Source organism: Hyalella azteca, unplaced genomic scaffold (genome assembly GCF_000764305.2).
Source record: "Hyalella azteca isolate HAZT.00-mixed unplaced genomic scaffold, Hazt_2.0.2 contig10099, whole genome shotgun sequence".
NCBI lineage: Eukaryota > Metazoa > Arthropoda > Malacostraca > Amphipoda > Hyalellidae > Hyalella > Hyalella azteca.
The window spans coordinates 10,543-27,967 of NW_025940148.1; the positions used below are offsets into that span (position 1 = coordinate 10,543).

Genomic DNA, 17,425 nt, shown 5'->3' on the forward strand with positions numbered 1-17,425 from the left:
ATCAAATTAGCTATTAAACAAAGTAATTAGTACAGGATGACTGTTGCAACACTTATAAGTACTTTAATACTCCAATAAGAGGTTCTAGCGCAATGTATCAAAAATACTAAAAGCTGGACTGAAGTTAGCTGTTGTCGTATTCATTGTGGTGACGTTCATGTATGAACAAATCTTAACTCTACAATTAAATCTAATTCTAAATTTCTAAATATTTTTATTAATATTATTCAAAATTATGAACGAAATCGCTACAGTTCTACAGGCTGCTTGAAAGTTGGACTATGAAACTAAATGACTATGAAACCTGACTTGGACTATGAAACTTAAATAAGTTCAATCTGTCTTCATTCACAGATTGACCTTGCAGCAACTCGACATTACAACTTGCAGCAAAATGAATACTACGCCGAGACCTTCCTTCTCCATATCACGCACGTTCGCCATGCTGCCACTTCCTAAGGACATTAATATTTTTCTACTACATACAATATTCTGCGGTTCATAATATTGGGACCAATCTATATAATCAATCAATATCGGATGAAGGCTGTGCTTCTTCCGAAATTTAACGTAGGCATAATAAGTGGTTCCATATTCCATTTCTAAATATAAATTATATTATTACTAGAGTGGGACCTGTTTTTATGAGATTATTCTCATTTGCATCTAGCATGTGACCCAATCTATTAAGCTTTGGTGGCCAGAAAGAGGAAGGAGAATGGAATAGAGATAGACAGTAGGAGATAAAAAAGGTGAATTGCGCACATTGAACGGGCTGTAGGTGAGTGGAGTTAAATTGGAGTTTGTGGGAACGGGGTTAGGAGCCGGTCAGGGCTTTGGACGGTTTAAGCCTTTAAGGCTTTAAGCGGGTGACTAGAAAGGTGGTAAATTTCAGACCTCTATTTTGGACTTTCTGCAATTTGGATACAGCTAGAAATTTAAAAGCGAAAAAAACACCACAAAAATTTAGCATATCTCTTTTGAAAACGTTTCGGAGACCAGCTCCATCGTCAGTTCGATAAATCTAGAACACAGATAAATGCAGAAAATTAGTTTGGAGTTAATAAAAAAAATACACACACAGAAGTTAAAAACCTAAATTTACAGACAAATGGCAGAATAATAAAGTAAGTACCTATCTATTCACAATTTCTAATGGATAAGAACTATAGGCAGCATTTAAACTAGGCTTCTCTTTAAAAATATACAAGGATTCCAAAATACGCAGATCGGAAGCACCAGAACTATAAGCTAAAACCTTAAAGTCTGTGACTGAACTCCGTGAATAATTTCACTAATTTATTCAGATAGTTGTACAAATTGCGAACGTGTTCTAAAGCATCTCACGATCAGGTTTTGTGAAAATAAAAGACGTTTTTCTGGTTTCAGTATTGAACCCTGTATAAATAATATATTGTTACAAGTTACATAAATACAAATACATAGAAAACAATTATGAACAGCATAAATCAAATTACTATTAAACAAAGTAATTAGTACAGGATGACTGTTGCAACACTTCAGTACTTACTCTAATAAGAGGTTCTAGCGCACTGTATCAAAAATACTAAAAGCTGGACTGAAGTTAGCTGATGTCGTATTCATTGTGGTGACGTTCATGTATAAAGAAATCTTAACACTACAATTAAATCTAATTCTAAATTTCTAAATATTTTCATTAAAATAATTCAAAATTATGAACGAAATCGCTACAGTTCTACAGGCTGCTTGAAAGTTGGACTATGAAACCTGACTTTGACTATGAAACTAAAATGAGTTCAATGTGCTTCATTCGCAGATTGACCTTGCAGCAACTCAACATTACAACTTGCAGCAAAATGAATACTACGTCCATTATACTCATCCTTCACTGGTAACAGAACATCAGTTGATTTTTCATCCTCATCAAAGCGCCGGTTTTGTTGGCGCCTAGACCTATCAACTCCATATCACGCACGTTCGCCATGCTGCCACATCCTAGCTGAGGACATTAATATTTTTCTACTACATACAATATTCTGCGGTTCATAATATTAAGATTAATCTATATAAGCAATCAATATCGGATGAAGGCAATGCTTCTTCCGAAAATTAACGTGGGCATAATAAGTGGTTCCCTATTCCATTTCTAAATAAGAATAATATTATTACTGGAGTGGGACCTGTTTTCGTGAGATTATTCTCACTTGCATCTGGCATGTGACCCAATTTATTATGCTTAAAAGTTTTTTGCGCAGGAAATTGTCATTTGTTTGGGAGAAATTGGAAGGTTGTGATAGGAACTTTTTTGTTTCGGTGCCACTAGGAAACAGTGGAAGAGTTGAAGAGGTGGCGTAAAGTGGCCAGAAAGAGGAAGGAGAATGGAAAAGACAGTAGGAGATGAAAAAGGCGCATTGCGCAGGTTGAATGGGCTGTAGGTGAGTGGAGTTAAATTGGGGTTTGAGGGAAGGGGGTTGGGAACCAGTCAGGGCTTTGGACGGTTTAAGCCTTTAAGGCTTTTAGCGGGTGATTGGAAAGGTGGTAAATTTCTGGCCTCTATTTTGGACTTTCTGCAATTGGGATTCAGCTGTTTTGGTTAGAGTGTGTTGGGGTATTGGAGGATAAATGAGAGATGACCTAGCAAAGGTGATGTATAGAGTGCGTATTGTGTTTGGAAGTAGGTGGTAGAATCCACATATTTTATGAAGATTTGCAAGGGCTATTGCTTTCCTAACTGTTATTTGGGACCTAAAACCACGAGTTGTAAGTAATAATCCTAAGACCGTTCCGTAGTTTGTGTATGGGCGAGTTTTGTCACTGACTATGTGAGTGTTGTCTATGACTATGTCAGATGTTTTTTGTCTGGTGATGAGGATCATTTTGAACTCCGAAGTGTTGGTCCTAATTAGCCATTTGTTTTCGAATTTGTTTATCTGTAGGATGGCGTGTTGTGTTTGCAGTGCAGCATAGTTGTGGTTGTATCGTTCTGTTATTATTTGTGTTATATCGTAAGGGAGTGCTGTATAATCTGTGTCCGTCCCCGGAGAGACCGTCCCCTTGGGAACACCTGTGTATGAAGTTGGAGTGGGGGACCTATGTATATAGTTGCCTCTTCTAATAAATGCTGTTCTGTCTGTGCGGTAATTTGCAAGTGTTTTAGTGAAGAATGGGTGAAGGTTGAGTTGGACGATTTTGTGTTCTAGTCCGGCGTGCCAAACCTTATCGAAGGCTTTGGTCACGTCGCGGAGCACTATGTCGGTAGTGTGTCTTTGTGTTGTGTTTATGGCGAGTGTTTCGTGGAGTGTGGCTATTGCTCTATGTGTCCCATCTGTGTTTCCTAAAACCGTGATGTGTATGTTGTGGATGATGAGGTGTTCATATTTTCTGTTGTTGCGTATTTTGTTCAAAAGCTTCTAATCTATGTCTGGTAATGAAATTGGTCTGTAGTTTTGAACTTGGTGTTGCGAAGTGGTGGGTTTTGGATGGAAGATCACTATGGCGTGTTTTAGGGAGTCAGGAAAGTAACCAAGGGAAATGTAGTGATTGAATATGTGTGGAAGGTAATGTAACATGCTTTGGTAGGTGTTTGAGTTGTGATGGCTGTGGAACCAGGTGCTTTCTGTTTAAATGTTTTAGTGCGCACTGAAGTCTATCAGGTGGAGTCTTCTTGTAAGGTTGTTGAGGNTTGTATGGTGTGGATGTGTTCAATGTCGAAGTTTTCGTTGTCTATGTCGTCCTTCGTCCTGTATGAATATCTCTTGCCAGTGTTTCCGGGAGATAGGTTCTTTTTGTTCTGGTGTGTCGTGTTGTGTGTTGTGTTTAAGGAGGTTCTTTTTGTTCTGGTGTGTCGTGTTGTGTGTTGTGTTTAAGGTATGGTATGGTTTGTTTGGTGTTAGAGCCTAGTATGCGTTTTAGGGATGACCAAAGATTTATTGGATCTGTTTGGGTATCCAGAGTGAAGGAGAGGCCCTGCCATATCTGTGTTTTGAAGTATCTATGCTGTGTGTAGTTGTTGGCGTAAAGTTACGAGTTGTCTGTTGAGAACAAGCGATGGACCGTAGGTGTGGATGTGTTATAAAGCGGCTTAATATTGTGTTGGTAAGAGTTAGATTTCGTGAGCATAGGTTTGACACCGGGAGTAATGCGTTGTGTTATAGTGGGGATAGAGGTGCCAGTTGCGTCCTGTATTTGTTTTGTCTAGTTATCAATATCTGTATCACTTTCTTCTACAGTTGGGTCTTTTTGTATGGGGACTATGTACTGTGATGATGTTTGTTTATATTGGGTCCAGTTGGCTCTATGGAAGGATCTGCGAGGGCAAAAGGGAGTTTGTATGGGTTAGCAGATATTGTGGCTATTATTGAAAAGTGGTCTGATGGTGTGATGGGTCTTGCATGGTTGTACGTGTATGTTGGTTAAGACTATGCCTGGTGATGTTGTTTTGTTATGTGTGTGGAGGGTTGGAAAGTATGGGCCAATGTGAATGCACTTGTGTCGGGTTATGAGTTAGTTTAGTTGTTTACCTCTGTGGTTGGAGGAGGAATTTCTTAGGATGGTATGTCTATATAGCATTTAAATCGGCGATGAGGTATGCGGGATGCGGTCTATTCAAATGTGAGTGCAAGTCAATGCAGTTGATGTAACCTATGGATGTATGTAGTTCCTATATTGTGATAGGTCCTTGTTGGGTATCTGTTGTGATTGCTTATATCTGTATGTAAGTTGTCGTGTAGTTTGTATGGAATATGGCGTTTGATTGCTATGGCAACCCCGGAGAATATCGTGTTGTCTTTATTGCAACTTTGGACGTTGTAGTTTAATATCTTGAGTGGGGTGTTGTTGTCTGTGATAAAGAGATCGTTATTAAAAATGATGTCGGGATCTGTGTTGTAAATATATGATAATGTAATATTTTTATCATGCCAGTGACGGACATTGCGTTGTATTATCTTTAGTGTTGGTTGATGCGTCATGATGGAGGAGCATTTGTAGATGAAGATTATTTTGGTTTTTGGCGGTGGTTGTTTTTATGGTTGTGTGCCTGTCCATGGTAATGAAGGTGTCGCGAGGGATGCTGTTGATTGTGGGCTTGTTGAATTTAAATTTGACTCGTCTCAAAAAGTCAATAACTTTTTAGAGCGTCAGTCTTACACCGAGAGTTTCAGTTCGAATTCGATCTATATATCTCAGTTCGTCAAGATATCAGCTGTTGCGAGGGAATAAGGCAGGGATTGGGTTGGGGTCATTGATGCTTCTAAATAGTGTAAAAGCTATTATTTTGTCTCTTTCTGGCATTGAAATGGGTGATTCATCATATTGTTCGTCACTAATTCTTCGTTTTCGTCGTCATAAATATATTTTGTTTGGAGGTTGAAGTTGATGTCGGAAGTCTTGGTTTCAGGTTGGTTATGAAAGAAGTTGAAAATCTTTGAGGAGTCTCTATCGGGAAAAGTCGTGTCAATATTTTGGAGAGTATGCTGCCGAAACTCCCCTGTCGCGAGAGGCTGGCGATATGTACTTCGAGTATTATTGCTGTCAGTTTTATTTGTATCTTGTCCGTCAACGTCAGGCTATGTTGTGTTATGTTCGTTTAATTGCTTGTTTGGCTATGTCGAGATATGTTTGCTTGATTTTGTGGTTGATGGTTTGTTTTGTATTTTTGCCTACGGCATGGACAGTTGGCGGCTAGTGTGCGGTGGTCGTTGTGACATTTGATATATTTCTTGTAGGTGTTAGTGCATTGGGTTTATGTGTGGTCTTTTGCGGCGCATTTAAAACAAGAGGGAGTGATAGATGTGTATAGGGCGGTCTTCTACGTATATGGTAACATTTGTAGCATATGACTAAATGTTTGTATTGGTCTTGTTCGCACTGTGAAGGTGTGGTTTTAGTGTTGTTCGTGAAGTCTGTTGTAAAATCCGTTGGCGAACCCGATTTAGTCTAGTATGGTGTCTGTGGTGATTTTGATGGCGAGCGTGTAGTGTTCGGTTTTGATGCTGTCCTGTATATGTAGCCAGTTCTGTTGTGTAGTGATTTTGTGTTTGATTTCGTCAGCAGTCTGGCTTCCTACTTCCCTGTTTAGTTGTCGTACAAAAATGGTCCGTTTAGCTCGAAGGTCTGTGGGTATAACGGGTGTCAGATTGATTTTCAGGAATGCATCGGTCGCTTTATTTTAAGTCAGTTAAAAAATTGCAGTGGCCTCGTCGGTTGCGACGTAAAAACGGTAGCATGCAGTGTCGGACAGTCTGATGAGTGGGGCGTCGCGTTCTTTTAAGGTTGTGTGGAATATTTTGGGTCGGTCCGTCGGTATTCTTGGGTCAATTCTTTCAGTTGGATGCGGTAAGTCTGAGGTCTGGAGCATTCTGATAAGTTTGATGATGGGTTGGATGCGGATGAAGATGAGGGCGGGTGACGTCTAGGTCGTCTTGCCTTACTGCCTTTATCCCTCTGGGACAAACCCGTCGGGTTCGAGGTAGTAGTACCCCTGGAGAAAGGGACTTGAAGGTATGGGGAGGGCGGAGCAAAAACACAGGTATATGATAGGAATGCAGAGTATGTATAAAATAAGAGTAGAAACAGAGACAAATAAAGTAGAGTTTGTAGTTCCTAAGTGACGCGCACTTCTCGGTGAAAAGGCTGCTTAATCAAAGTGGGTTACAAGAGAGCACGAGAAGAGAGCATAGTCACAACCACCAATACTGACTTCTTCAGTATTGGTTCATAAGAACTTCTTGCGAATGTCGTCACGTTTGTAGATGACAACCACGAGCCCCACGACCAGCGCCACCCCCAGCAGGCAGCCAATGACGATGCCCGCCACCACGCCTCCAGACTTGTTTTCTGGCGAAGTAATGAACGGCTTCACCTCAGCTTTACCTTCTTTATTCGTGGCTGCCTGTAGGTGGGAACGACAAATTGATAGAATATGCTTATGAAAGTTTATGCAGACGACATCAAGGTTCTTCATTTCAAGGCAGAATTAGCGAGCCTACCTGTTATATCATGTAGAAATCTTATATATTAATTAATTACATTTTCATTCTATATCTAATATTTTGTGCCTGCATTGAGTGTGTTTAGCTTAATAATTTTCAACATAAGTTGTAAAAAAAATCAAATTAGAATCAGCGTGAATTTACAGAGCGGCAGTACATGGTAAAATACTTACAGCCCCATATTTTTTTCGTCGATAGTTCGAAATTGCCACAAGGGTTGTCAGTTACATCAGGTAAACACAAAATAGGGTAATCGTGTAATTAGAGCCTTTAATTGAACTCACCCGCACACTAATGTTGTACTCTGTGCCTGCACTGAGTCCGGCCACGGTACAATTGAAGCGAGTTTGATCAACTGAAGCTTCAATAGTTTGGTTGGTGATCACGTCGGTGCCGCGGCTGCTTATGACCGAGTAATAACGCACGACGCCGTTTAGTGTTGCTGGCGCGTCCCACTGAACGACAAGAGCGTCACTCCTGGCCTCCAACAATGTCAAGTTTTGAGGTGCACTTGGAGCTTCAAGGGGCCGTGAGAAAATATTCACATTAGATTCCTCAAATGTTGAACAAATGTAAAGAAATTAAACATCACTCAAAGATATGCAAAAACAAATATTTTCACAAAAATCCATTCTAAAATCTTTCAGATTCATTGGGCAACTACAACGAAAGGCAGCTATTATCCAGCTTCAATGACAGTTGAAAGTTTGGTATAATTAATGTACACTAGAATAGGGGTCGTGAACAAGGATAAAACGTAAAGAGCAAGATTCTTTCGGACCTACTTGAAGCCGAATATATAAATACACGCAGCAAGAGAGTCCCAAGAGAGTATTACCAGCTTCTGCAGTCAAGACATGGCAAGAACCAGATGCCCCGGGCACGGTTTCCTCCACAACGGCTTTTACTTGAAACGAGTAATCGGAGTACGGAATCGGATCTTCAAGCACGAATTTGGATTCTACAGTCGAATTCGACGAATTGAATTTATCACCGGACCACTTCACATATATGTCCGAGATGATAATAAATCTGGTGATGTTACATGTAGTGACTGGTGCAGTCCAAGATAGTTTAATGGAGCCGCCATTTTGTTGACGGCAACGCAGCGCTCCTGGAGCTTCTGGTTCTGCAAGAGAAGCTGTCGTTAAGAACTTCAAGGCTTTGCATTAAACTCTAGTTACTTTTCGAATACCTACAGTTATGAAAAATATCTGTGTTTCATTTTAATGTTATATAAACTTAGACAAATCAATTATTTCAAGAATTGCAAAAATTAGTTAATTAAGATAATTCACTGTATTGCTATAAACTCTCTAAGGAGACTAGCTATAGTTCACTTTGCTCATCGCAAAGTGAACTATAGCTAGTCTCCTTAGTTTCACGACTTGCTAGCGACATGCGATCACTCGGAAGCGGATGGAGAGGACTGCAAACAAATCTGGACGAATCACTATAAAAATCTTACTCCCTGATTAAATTTACACTCAGTTTTTTTAATGACTTCGTGGTCTAGAGAAGTGACACACAGATGTGTATTAATGATAAATAGTTGATGTTTCAATCGTGATTTTGCACAATATGAGCTGTACTCCCACCTCCAGCGGGGCTCCACTGCATCGTAGTTCTCGCTCCCTCGCCACGGCTGGTGGACGCCGACACGAAGAAGTCGTAGGTCTTGCACTCGAACAGGTCTGGTACTTCGCACTCGTAGCTGTCACCAGGTGTTGTAATTATCTGGTCATCGTTTGCTTCACTTCCGCTACTCGCGAGCTTCCAGCGGATCGTGTAATTGATGATGATGCCGTTCTCCTCCTCGGGAGCTTGCCACGTCACCAGCACTGATGTGGAGTTGAGAGCTTCGATGTTGAGATCAGTTGGTGCGCTGGGAACTGTAATGAAATCTCAACGTGAATGCTGATAGGTAATATTGAAAAATATCTTCAAGCAAGTCCAACAGGCAAGCTTATCATCCAATAGTTGTAGCAATATATCATAAATGGGCGTTATGTAATTACTCATATCCAATCAATTAGATCAATTTTGAAAACCTAATTGGATATTTGTAAGGGTTTGCATCGATTTAACAATATTCATTGATATTTCCACCCATACTAAGTTTTATCATGATAAATAAGGACCGTTAATTTGTTCAAGATAGTATTTTTTTAATATTAATTACATTACAGTGTTTGACCTGTAAGTTTTGCCCTTTTTGCTACTGTATATAAAATTATATACAGTAGCAGTAAGACGCCAAAAAAATTTGCGGGTTAAAACCTATTTTATGGTGATACGTTCAGATGACACTTCAGCCTATACCATTCAAAGACGTGTTACAAGGATAATACCGGGATTAAAAGCCAAGCCTTATGAAGAAAGATTTAAGATTATGAAGCTTCCAACTCTATGTTATCGACGTATGCGTGGTGACCTCCTTGAAGTATACAAGTATGCCCTCGGTTTATACAAGGTCCCAGAAGTAGTCCTAGAATATTTGAAACAAGAACCAACACCGGGGGCCACGGCTATATACTAAAAACTGAGTTGTAACACATCCATGCGACAACATTTCTTCTCGCTTCGAGTCACTGAGATGTGGAACAGCCGCCCTGATAGCATCTTTGACGCTCCGAGTATGAACGCCTCCAAGAACAGACTAGACGAAGCTATGCAGGAACATATGTTCAGTCTTAAAATGCCTAGCACCTTACACTGAAACAAATCGGTGCGTAGAAACTACGCACCAAAGTGACTATCCAGGCTTGTCCCAAAACGAGTTGCCGAAGGCGTCTAAAACGCCCCTCAGCCAGCCGGAGCGCGTAATTAAAAGCTACTCTTAGCGCTCAGTGAGAAAGAAGCGGCGGCAATAGCGCATAGGATGAGAGAAAGACTGCCGGAAGTACATCATTTTATTAGAATACCACAATATGAGTATCGCGTCCACTATTGCTATGTCTCAAATGCTAAAATTGTAAGCGTTTGAGATAAATTTAAATTCAAATTAATTACTCAACAATACAAATATAATAGTTCGTATGCAATATATAGCCTAGGATTTTAACGCACGCTTGGTGATATTACAGGGTAACAACTCCAAAGAAAATACATGGCATCGATTGCTGTATAAAATGAAATTTTATTGAAATTCCTTTATGGCTCTTCACAACGCATTTCTCTGAACGTGTCCCTTCATGTTGAGATATGACCGGATTTAGGTACACTTTTTTTTATCGTGAAGTTACATTATATGAGCATTTTATTCCAATTAGCTGCATTATTATATATAGACATATTATTTGCAACCCTATAAATTCACTTACCTCCGATTCTCCGCTGGAAGAACCCTAGCCGACCGTAGCAGGATTCGAACCCGGGCTCGCTGCAGCAGACCGCGCGAAGCCTTAGTCCACTTGACCACGACGAGCGCATGCATTGCAACTTAAAATAAACCTTTTAACCTAACTTTCCACATCATGACTGAAAAGGCACTCATGTGCCTACATTTTCTTGATATCATTTATTTCTGTTATTCTTTCGAGAAGAATAATTAAACTTGTGGAAAGTTTAGAATCTCCATCATCTGCTATCTCAACTTGCAGGTCGCGTGCTATCGCAGGGTTGCATTACTGGTAGCAGGAAAAATTGATTGACGTTGTACGATGTGTTGGTGTTTAAGCATTCCTCGCACCGCCAATAATTAATACTTGACTTTATTTGGGATAGGTAAAAATAGAATTGTCATGTAACTTATTTTGCTAAAATCATGTCTATGATAAAAGCTCCAGGTTAATCTTTTGTCACACTTTTTATATACATTATTAGAAATAATGAATAAGTTTGAATTAACTGTCGAAGATCTTTTACCTGGCTCACCAGTAACACAGACTGTAATCGAACTGCGGTATGTTTCATAACCAATATGACTTCAAAACCGCCTCTGTATTCGAGGCAACAAAACACCAACGATGAAAACTGTAAAGCATGTGAATGTCGTACGTCTGTTTAATCACTATTGCATGATATATTCAACTAGTTATATTATCACTATTATTTAGTTGATTTAAGCTATTATCAATTTTTGTTAACTATTAAATTCGAACTTGCATGTAAATTTTTGGCTTTCCTTATTGGTCCTGCTATGATGTCATCAGCCTAGCAGCAGTGGCTGGCTGTGGCTGAGCGAAAATTAGAGAAAACGGCGAAGGGACTGATGAGAAAACAGCGAACGAAGTTTCGGAATGAATCGTTTAGCTACATTGAGCTTTTTAGCTAGTGGAGATGTCTGCAACTAACGCACCGATTTGTTTCAGTGTACGGGCCTTGCAGTATGTCCAGCAGCTATCTCAAACAATCGTCAGTTATGGAAAGGTCGGGTTCAAAAGGCCGGATACCTTGAGGAATCAAGTCATGAAAAGTACAAGAATTGGCAACAGGCCATGGGCCTATTTCTTCAGTGCCACCACTTCTATTCTATTCTATTCGCATCGGTCCAAGCGTTTCAATTCCATTTTCGTCAAATTACAAAATATTGAGACGAACAAATTTACAATCTCATGGAACTGCGATTCATAATCCTACGCGAATACATAGTAACCGATCAAGCCCTGACCAAGGAGGCCCCTCCATGACTGGACAGAAAAATTTATCACGGGTGAACAACTTGCACCCGAGCAGGAAATATGACAACATTCTCAAGAAGTGAAGTGTTGAGGCTGCTTCGATCTTCGCATTAAAAATTTGATCGTGACCTCTCTCAGGAAGCCAAGATTCGGTAATGCAAGTACGACCTAATTTCACCCAAATTTGAATTTGCTCAAATATTTTGATCTAGTCATGTACGTCAATACTCTCCAAAAAAGAAGTGTTAATAGATAAATAAGTCAGCGCAATAATGAAATAATTTTTTTTCGGAAAGCAACTCGTTCGTAATAAAAAATGTACTTGCGAATAGTTGTGTTCATCTAACTCAAACACAAGTTGCCTGACTTACTCGCCATCATCTTGCCTCACAATGTTCCCCCTCACCATCTTCCTGCGTTGCGGTGATAGTTGGCAGTGAAGACTCCCCCTTCCCAGCTGCAGTCGCCGCCACAACAGAGAAGGAGTAGTTGCTGTACGGCGTCAAACCAGCGATATTTATCGTCGTAGTCTCGGAATATGCAGAATTAACCTCCAAGGTTGCGTGGTTTCCCCACATGACCTGACCGCCGTACACAACGGTGTAGTTGACGACCTCGCATTTAGTGGCAGGTTTGGTCCACGTCAGGTTGACGCTACGACTTGCCACGGACGATACTTCAGGAGGTGACCCCGCTGGCGGCACTAGGTATAGGAAAAGAAACGCGAGGAGGAACCTCATTCATATTTTTTCCAGATGGCCTGCATATTATCTGACGTAAATTTCTAACAAAAAGAAGAGAATATACGTCTAGGAGACAATACCATTGTTACATAATGCAATATTGAACCACAGTTCTATCAATACTAAATTTTGAAATTTAATATGTAAATTCATTTGTCGGAATTCTTACCTTCACAAATCTGACAACTTTCTCCCCAGATTTGAATGAAATTATAGGCATACGGCTGCTCTGCTCACCTGACACGTCAGTTTCCTGCTTGAGCTGAATTTCCTCTCCAGGTCCAGCGCCAGTTGTGGCCGCCACAGCTACGGTGTACGCATCACAAGGGTTCAGGTTCGTAATTTCTAACCGAGTTTCAGTGACATTCTGAACTGCTGCATTGCCCTCCTTGCTCCACCACCTCACTTGGTAGTCCCCAAGCAGACCGTTCTCTTGCGTGGGTTTCAGCCACGTCGCTGTGAAGGATGTTGTCGTCACGGCTTCAAAAGTCAAGTCCAGTGGTGATGAAGGCTCTGAAATTCGAATTGATAAGAATAGCATTGATAACGCAAAGTATTGATTTTTTGGTAAATTTCTTTTAACAGTAGGAATGTCCACTTTTTTTATGACTTACATACACAAAAACTCACTGGCTTCGTCAGTTTGAGTCATGCAGTTTGCAAGATCAGGATCGTCCTGCGTGCTCAAGTTGATGGAGTAATTCGCGTAAGGCACGAGGCCCGTGAAGTTTAGCGAAGTTTCCCTCGTCGTGATGTTGCCGTGTGTCGTCTGCTGGTCCCCCCACATGGCAACCCCCGTGTAGGACACGGAGTACTCCACGCAGGCCCCCGGGCCAACCCACGAAACGGGAATACTCTGGCCGAGGGCATCACAGGCGACGTTTGTGACAGTCACAGGACCTGAAGGAGAGGCGCTTTAGTCGTATCAACTACCAATTGAATTTTCAACGCAATAACAGTGAGCTTGACTAGTTGCGTAGGAAGGAACATCATTTCATGAGAATTTCCCGCTGCACTCCTACAAATTTGCATATTAATTTTGGAGTTAAGGAACAACCTTTTTAGTAACTATTTTTATAAGCATTGTCAATGTTTATTGCAGAATCGAATTTTATTATTAAATATACATAGATGACACGCACCTTTCTGTCCATATCTGGCAAGGCAAGATGACGGCTTTTCTATGTCCGATAATGATTTCATAAAAGATTTTTCATTTTAATATTCATGCTATAAATGCAACAAAATTTCAACAGAATTTTTCGCTCTGCCGCTTCGAATCGAAAAAACACTATGCTCGCCCGCTCACCATTATGCAGGGTGTAGTCTGCTGCGGACGCAGGGGTGCCAGTGTCTTCCTCAGTGCCTCCAGGTAATGCCCTGGGCTGCACCGTGAAGGTGTAGAGAGTGCAGCTGTCTAAGGTCGGGTATGCATCACAGGCCGAGGTGCTGGTAGCAGGCGAGTCAACGTAACAATATGCAGTAGCGAAGTTGTTTTCATCAGGTATCCACGATACCAGGTACCTAATAACTTCACCAGTTGGCTCCTGCAGCTCCCACGTCGCGTCGATCATCGTCACATTTGGGAAAAGCTTCAACTGGCTCACCACATCTAGAGTGAAATTATTTTACTATTAAAATTCATTCTACCATCCAGAGCATGAGCGGATTGTGGAATGCCTGCCGAATTTTAAATTCAAGTGACTTATATTATTCGATTGTCCCTGTATCATGTTATTTAATGGTATGCAGGTTAATGTCAAAAAGTTTGTTGAACAATTAATTAGTCAAATTGAGTGTCTTGACGCAACCTGGATAGTCCAATAACCTACTAATGACCGTTTCCATTATAAAAGGTCAGATGGAGGGACAATTGCAATGAAATCGCCGGAGAGTCACGTGCCTTTAAATGAAAAACGACCTTTGACGGGAATGGCTGCCTTCCTGCAGCTCCAGCTAGGTTAGAAAATTCAACAATACCTGGGATATAAATAGCCATAGCCGCAGAATCGATGTCATACTGTATAATGGATTATCATACACAAATAAAAAGAGTATTATCAAACTTTTACATGGGTTCCTCAATTTTTCCTTGATATCGTAATCGCTGTTCAAATGTAGTGTGATTCGATACTATCTTGTACGTATCTTATCTTGCGCAATAAATATTGCCCGTTAAACGCCACAACGCCGCCCTATTTTATTTTTCAGTGAAATCATTCATGTAAAAATAGTCAACATGACTTTAATAGTCAACATGACTTTTAGTCATGTTGACTATTATTGTATTTTAGTAGTTTTGAAAAACTTCATGTGAACATTTAACACTTGAAGATATTGAAATTTTATTCCTTGCAATGTGTTTGAGACGTACCTAGTTGAAATGCGAAACTCACCTTGAGCCTGCAAGACCTGAATCTGCGGAAGGAAAAGTTAAAAAATGTATAAAAACATTTTGTGCATAAGGAAAATATAGTAAATTTTAAAATAAAACGATTCATGTACAAAATTATAGAAATGTCATGGCATTTTTATTTTTTTGGAAGTGAATTGATCAAAGCATTACAATTATTACAAGGCATTGATCTGGACGCTATGTTGTGTTCCAAATAAGCTGCGCAAAAAAACTTTTACCAATTCTGAAGTCATTACGTGCCACCAAATGGGTTATTAGTGGATTAGTTAACAAATGTCTTCAGAACCCACTAATTGTAACACCCAATTCGGTACATTTTTTGGCGCCCATTTACATATATGATTTTTTTTGATTGCCCAAATCCATTCTAATTGGTTAAAGTTGGACTTGAATAATCACAATGTGCCATAAAACATATGAAACTTGAGTAATGCTGTAAAGGATATGAATTCTGAATAAATTACGATATAAGAATTGAATGACAAATTATCTAATTTGTCACTTGGGTACATGTAGTTGTTAATCTCAAAATCTCTATATAGCGATGAAACAAAATATTGCTATTTGACAGGAGCTCATAATAAGTGACAATCAGTCTATCATAGCGCGTACCTGAAGAGTGAAGGACGCTAGGAGGCAGCATAGGCACTCCTGCAGCAGTGAGAACTTCACCATTTCGCTCCTCTGCCTCAGTTCCAGCAATCGTATTGAAGATCCACGTCAATTGTTTGTGTCCGTCTTATTGCTTCTTACAAACAAAAAATCACGACATTCAGTGCCGGCCAATTCATTTTAATGGATATTTCAATCGCTCATTTTTTCCTCTGTTTTTTGTTGAACGAAGAATTACGGTAATTACCAAATAAAAATGGTAGCATCTTGAGTAATATATGTACTGCTATAATTGGTATTTCATTCTCTATTACCTGTAACAGCATCAAAGCTCATAATCTTCGTAATCTTGTTCATCAGAAAAAGGGACTCTAGATATGACCTAGGCTGCCTGATTGTAAAAAAAGTTGTTTCTATTTGTTTCATTTGTATGTTACTCAGTGCATTCAAGTCCAACTTGGTCTAGTCTGATCAGGAAACCGCTTTCAATCAATGCCTCCTGACTCTCTCGCTATCTACGACCTATTTATACGCTATACAACCTAGTAGAAATTATTCTACTCGCACAATGCGACTCATTGGAGTCGCTAGTGTAATGGAAGTGAAGTGTCGAAATTTCGGCTAGTTCGAGTTCGATAGTTCAGGCTGTGATTTTGTGGAAGAAAAATGCATCTGAAAAAAATGCATTTTGCAAAATGCAAAACGCTCCATTTAACTCATTGACGAGAAATGTGCCCTGGCAAATTAGTCTGACAAATTTCCCGACTTCGATGAATTTCAATCACTATCTTTTGAAAAAAATCCGCAACGATTTACCGTTGGGTTGGTGGCATAAAATAATTGCTACTTTCATAAAATAATTGTGCAACTGTTCTTAGGAATTTTGATCATTTTGAAGGATACTGTAATAGTTTTTCTAATCTTGAAATTTAGTTCTCAACTGGGCTGCCGTCTTCAGGTGACATTGTTACCAAAGACCATCATGGAGCATGACTGCGAGACTTATCTCATGTGCAACTTTTAGCGAAGTTTATCAGTGGTCATTGCCACACAGAAAAGGCTTGTGCTCTTCAAAGTATCTTTTTTGGTTTTTGTTTTCGGTTCTTCAGTGTGCAATGTTAAGTCAGTGGTGAGATATCATAAAAAGTGCTGGAAAAAGAAACACTTCATTCCTGTTAACTTCCTTAACATTCCTATACTAATCAGTCATACAACGAAAACAAACCCTGGAAATCTCTGTTGAAGACTCTTTAATGAGAAGGTCTTGAGAGTATTTTAATGCTAATTATACGTGTGTGGGGAGTAATATATGTTCGTAGTTGACTGTTGAAATTTTTTTCAATAGTCAAGTTTTTTGGATTTTGGTACTAATGGAAATTAAAGAACAATGAAACCGTTGAAACTTTTATTGAAGTGGTTCCGTAAAATGAAGTAGTTCACAGAACGAAACCAGGCGGAAACGAGAAGCGCGTTGTGGAACTCACTGTATTAGAATATGCAGATATTAGTTTTGGTTCGAACATTAGAAGTCGAAAACACAATTTATAAATTCAATTAAATGAGTCACTTTCGGGTGAACGTCTCTCTCTCTCTCTCTCTCTCTCTCTCTCTCTCTCTCTCTCTCCAATTCTCACCATATATTGCCGGTGGCAACAGAACGTAATAATTAAGGAGCAGATCAGCTCAAATAAACAGAAGCGGCAGGGTTGAAGACCAATTGCAAGTAGTGGCGGTTGGTTGGATTCTTATTTGAATGAGGCAGATAAACAGTTTAAGCCTAAAAATAACGGATTCAAGTTATGACGCAAATGATTTCAGTATGATTCCCAAATAAAATCAGTACAGTAATAACACTTGTACAATAATCAAAATAACTAACTTATTTGTTTCCATTGAGGAATCCTATAGACCAGAGTTTTCATGTAGAGAACTATAAAAAAGAAATTAATGAAAATATTATAAATAAGTAGTGTTCGCTCGTACATAAATAGTTAGAATCGGCAACAGGCCATGGGCCTATTTCTTCAGCACCGACAATTTCATTCTATTCTTAAGTGC

The 17,425-nt window shown here is 39.7% G+C and overlaps 1 protein-coding gene across 1 annotated transcript; it reads right to left on the reverse strand.

Moving 5' to 3' along the window:
* On the reverse strand, positions 1-8,375 carry LOC108669794 (neogenin-like). Its single transcript, XM_018157203.2, has 4 exons — positions 8,315-8,375; positions 7,259-7,491; positions 6,683-6,874; positions 1-455 (listed from the first exon to the last, which is right to left on the reverse strand). Exons 1-3 carry the CDS (start codon positions 8,373-8,375, stop codon positions 6,698-6,700), a joined length of 471 nt encoding a protein of 156 aa, XP_018012692.1. The 3' UTR covers positions 1-455; positions 6,683-6,697.
* Between the last annotated feature and the right edge of the window lie 9,050 nt (positions 8,376-17,425).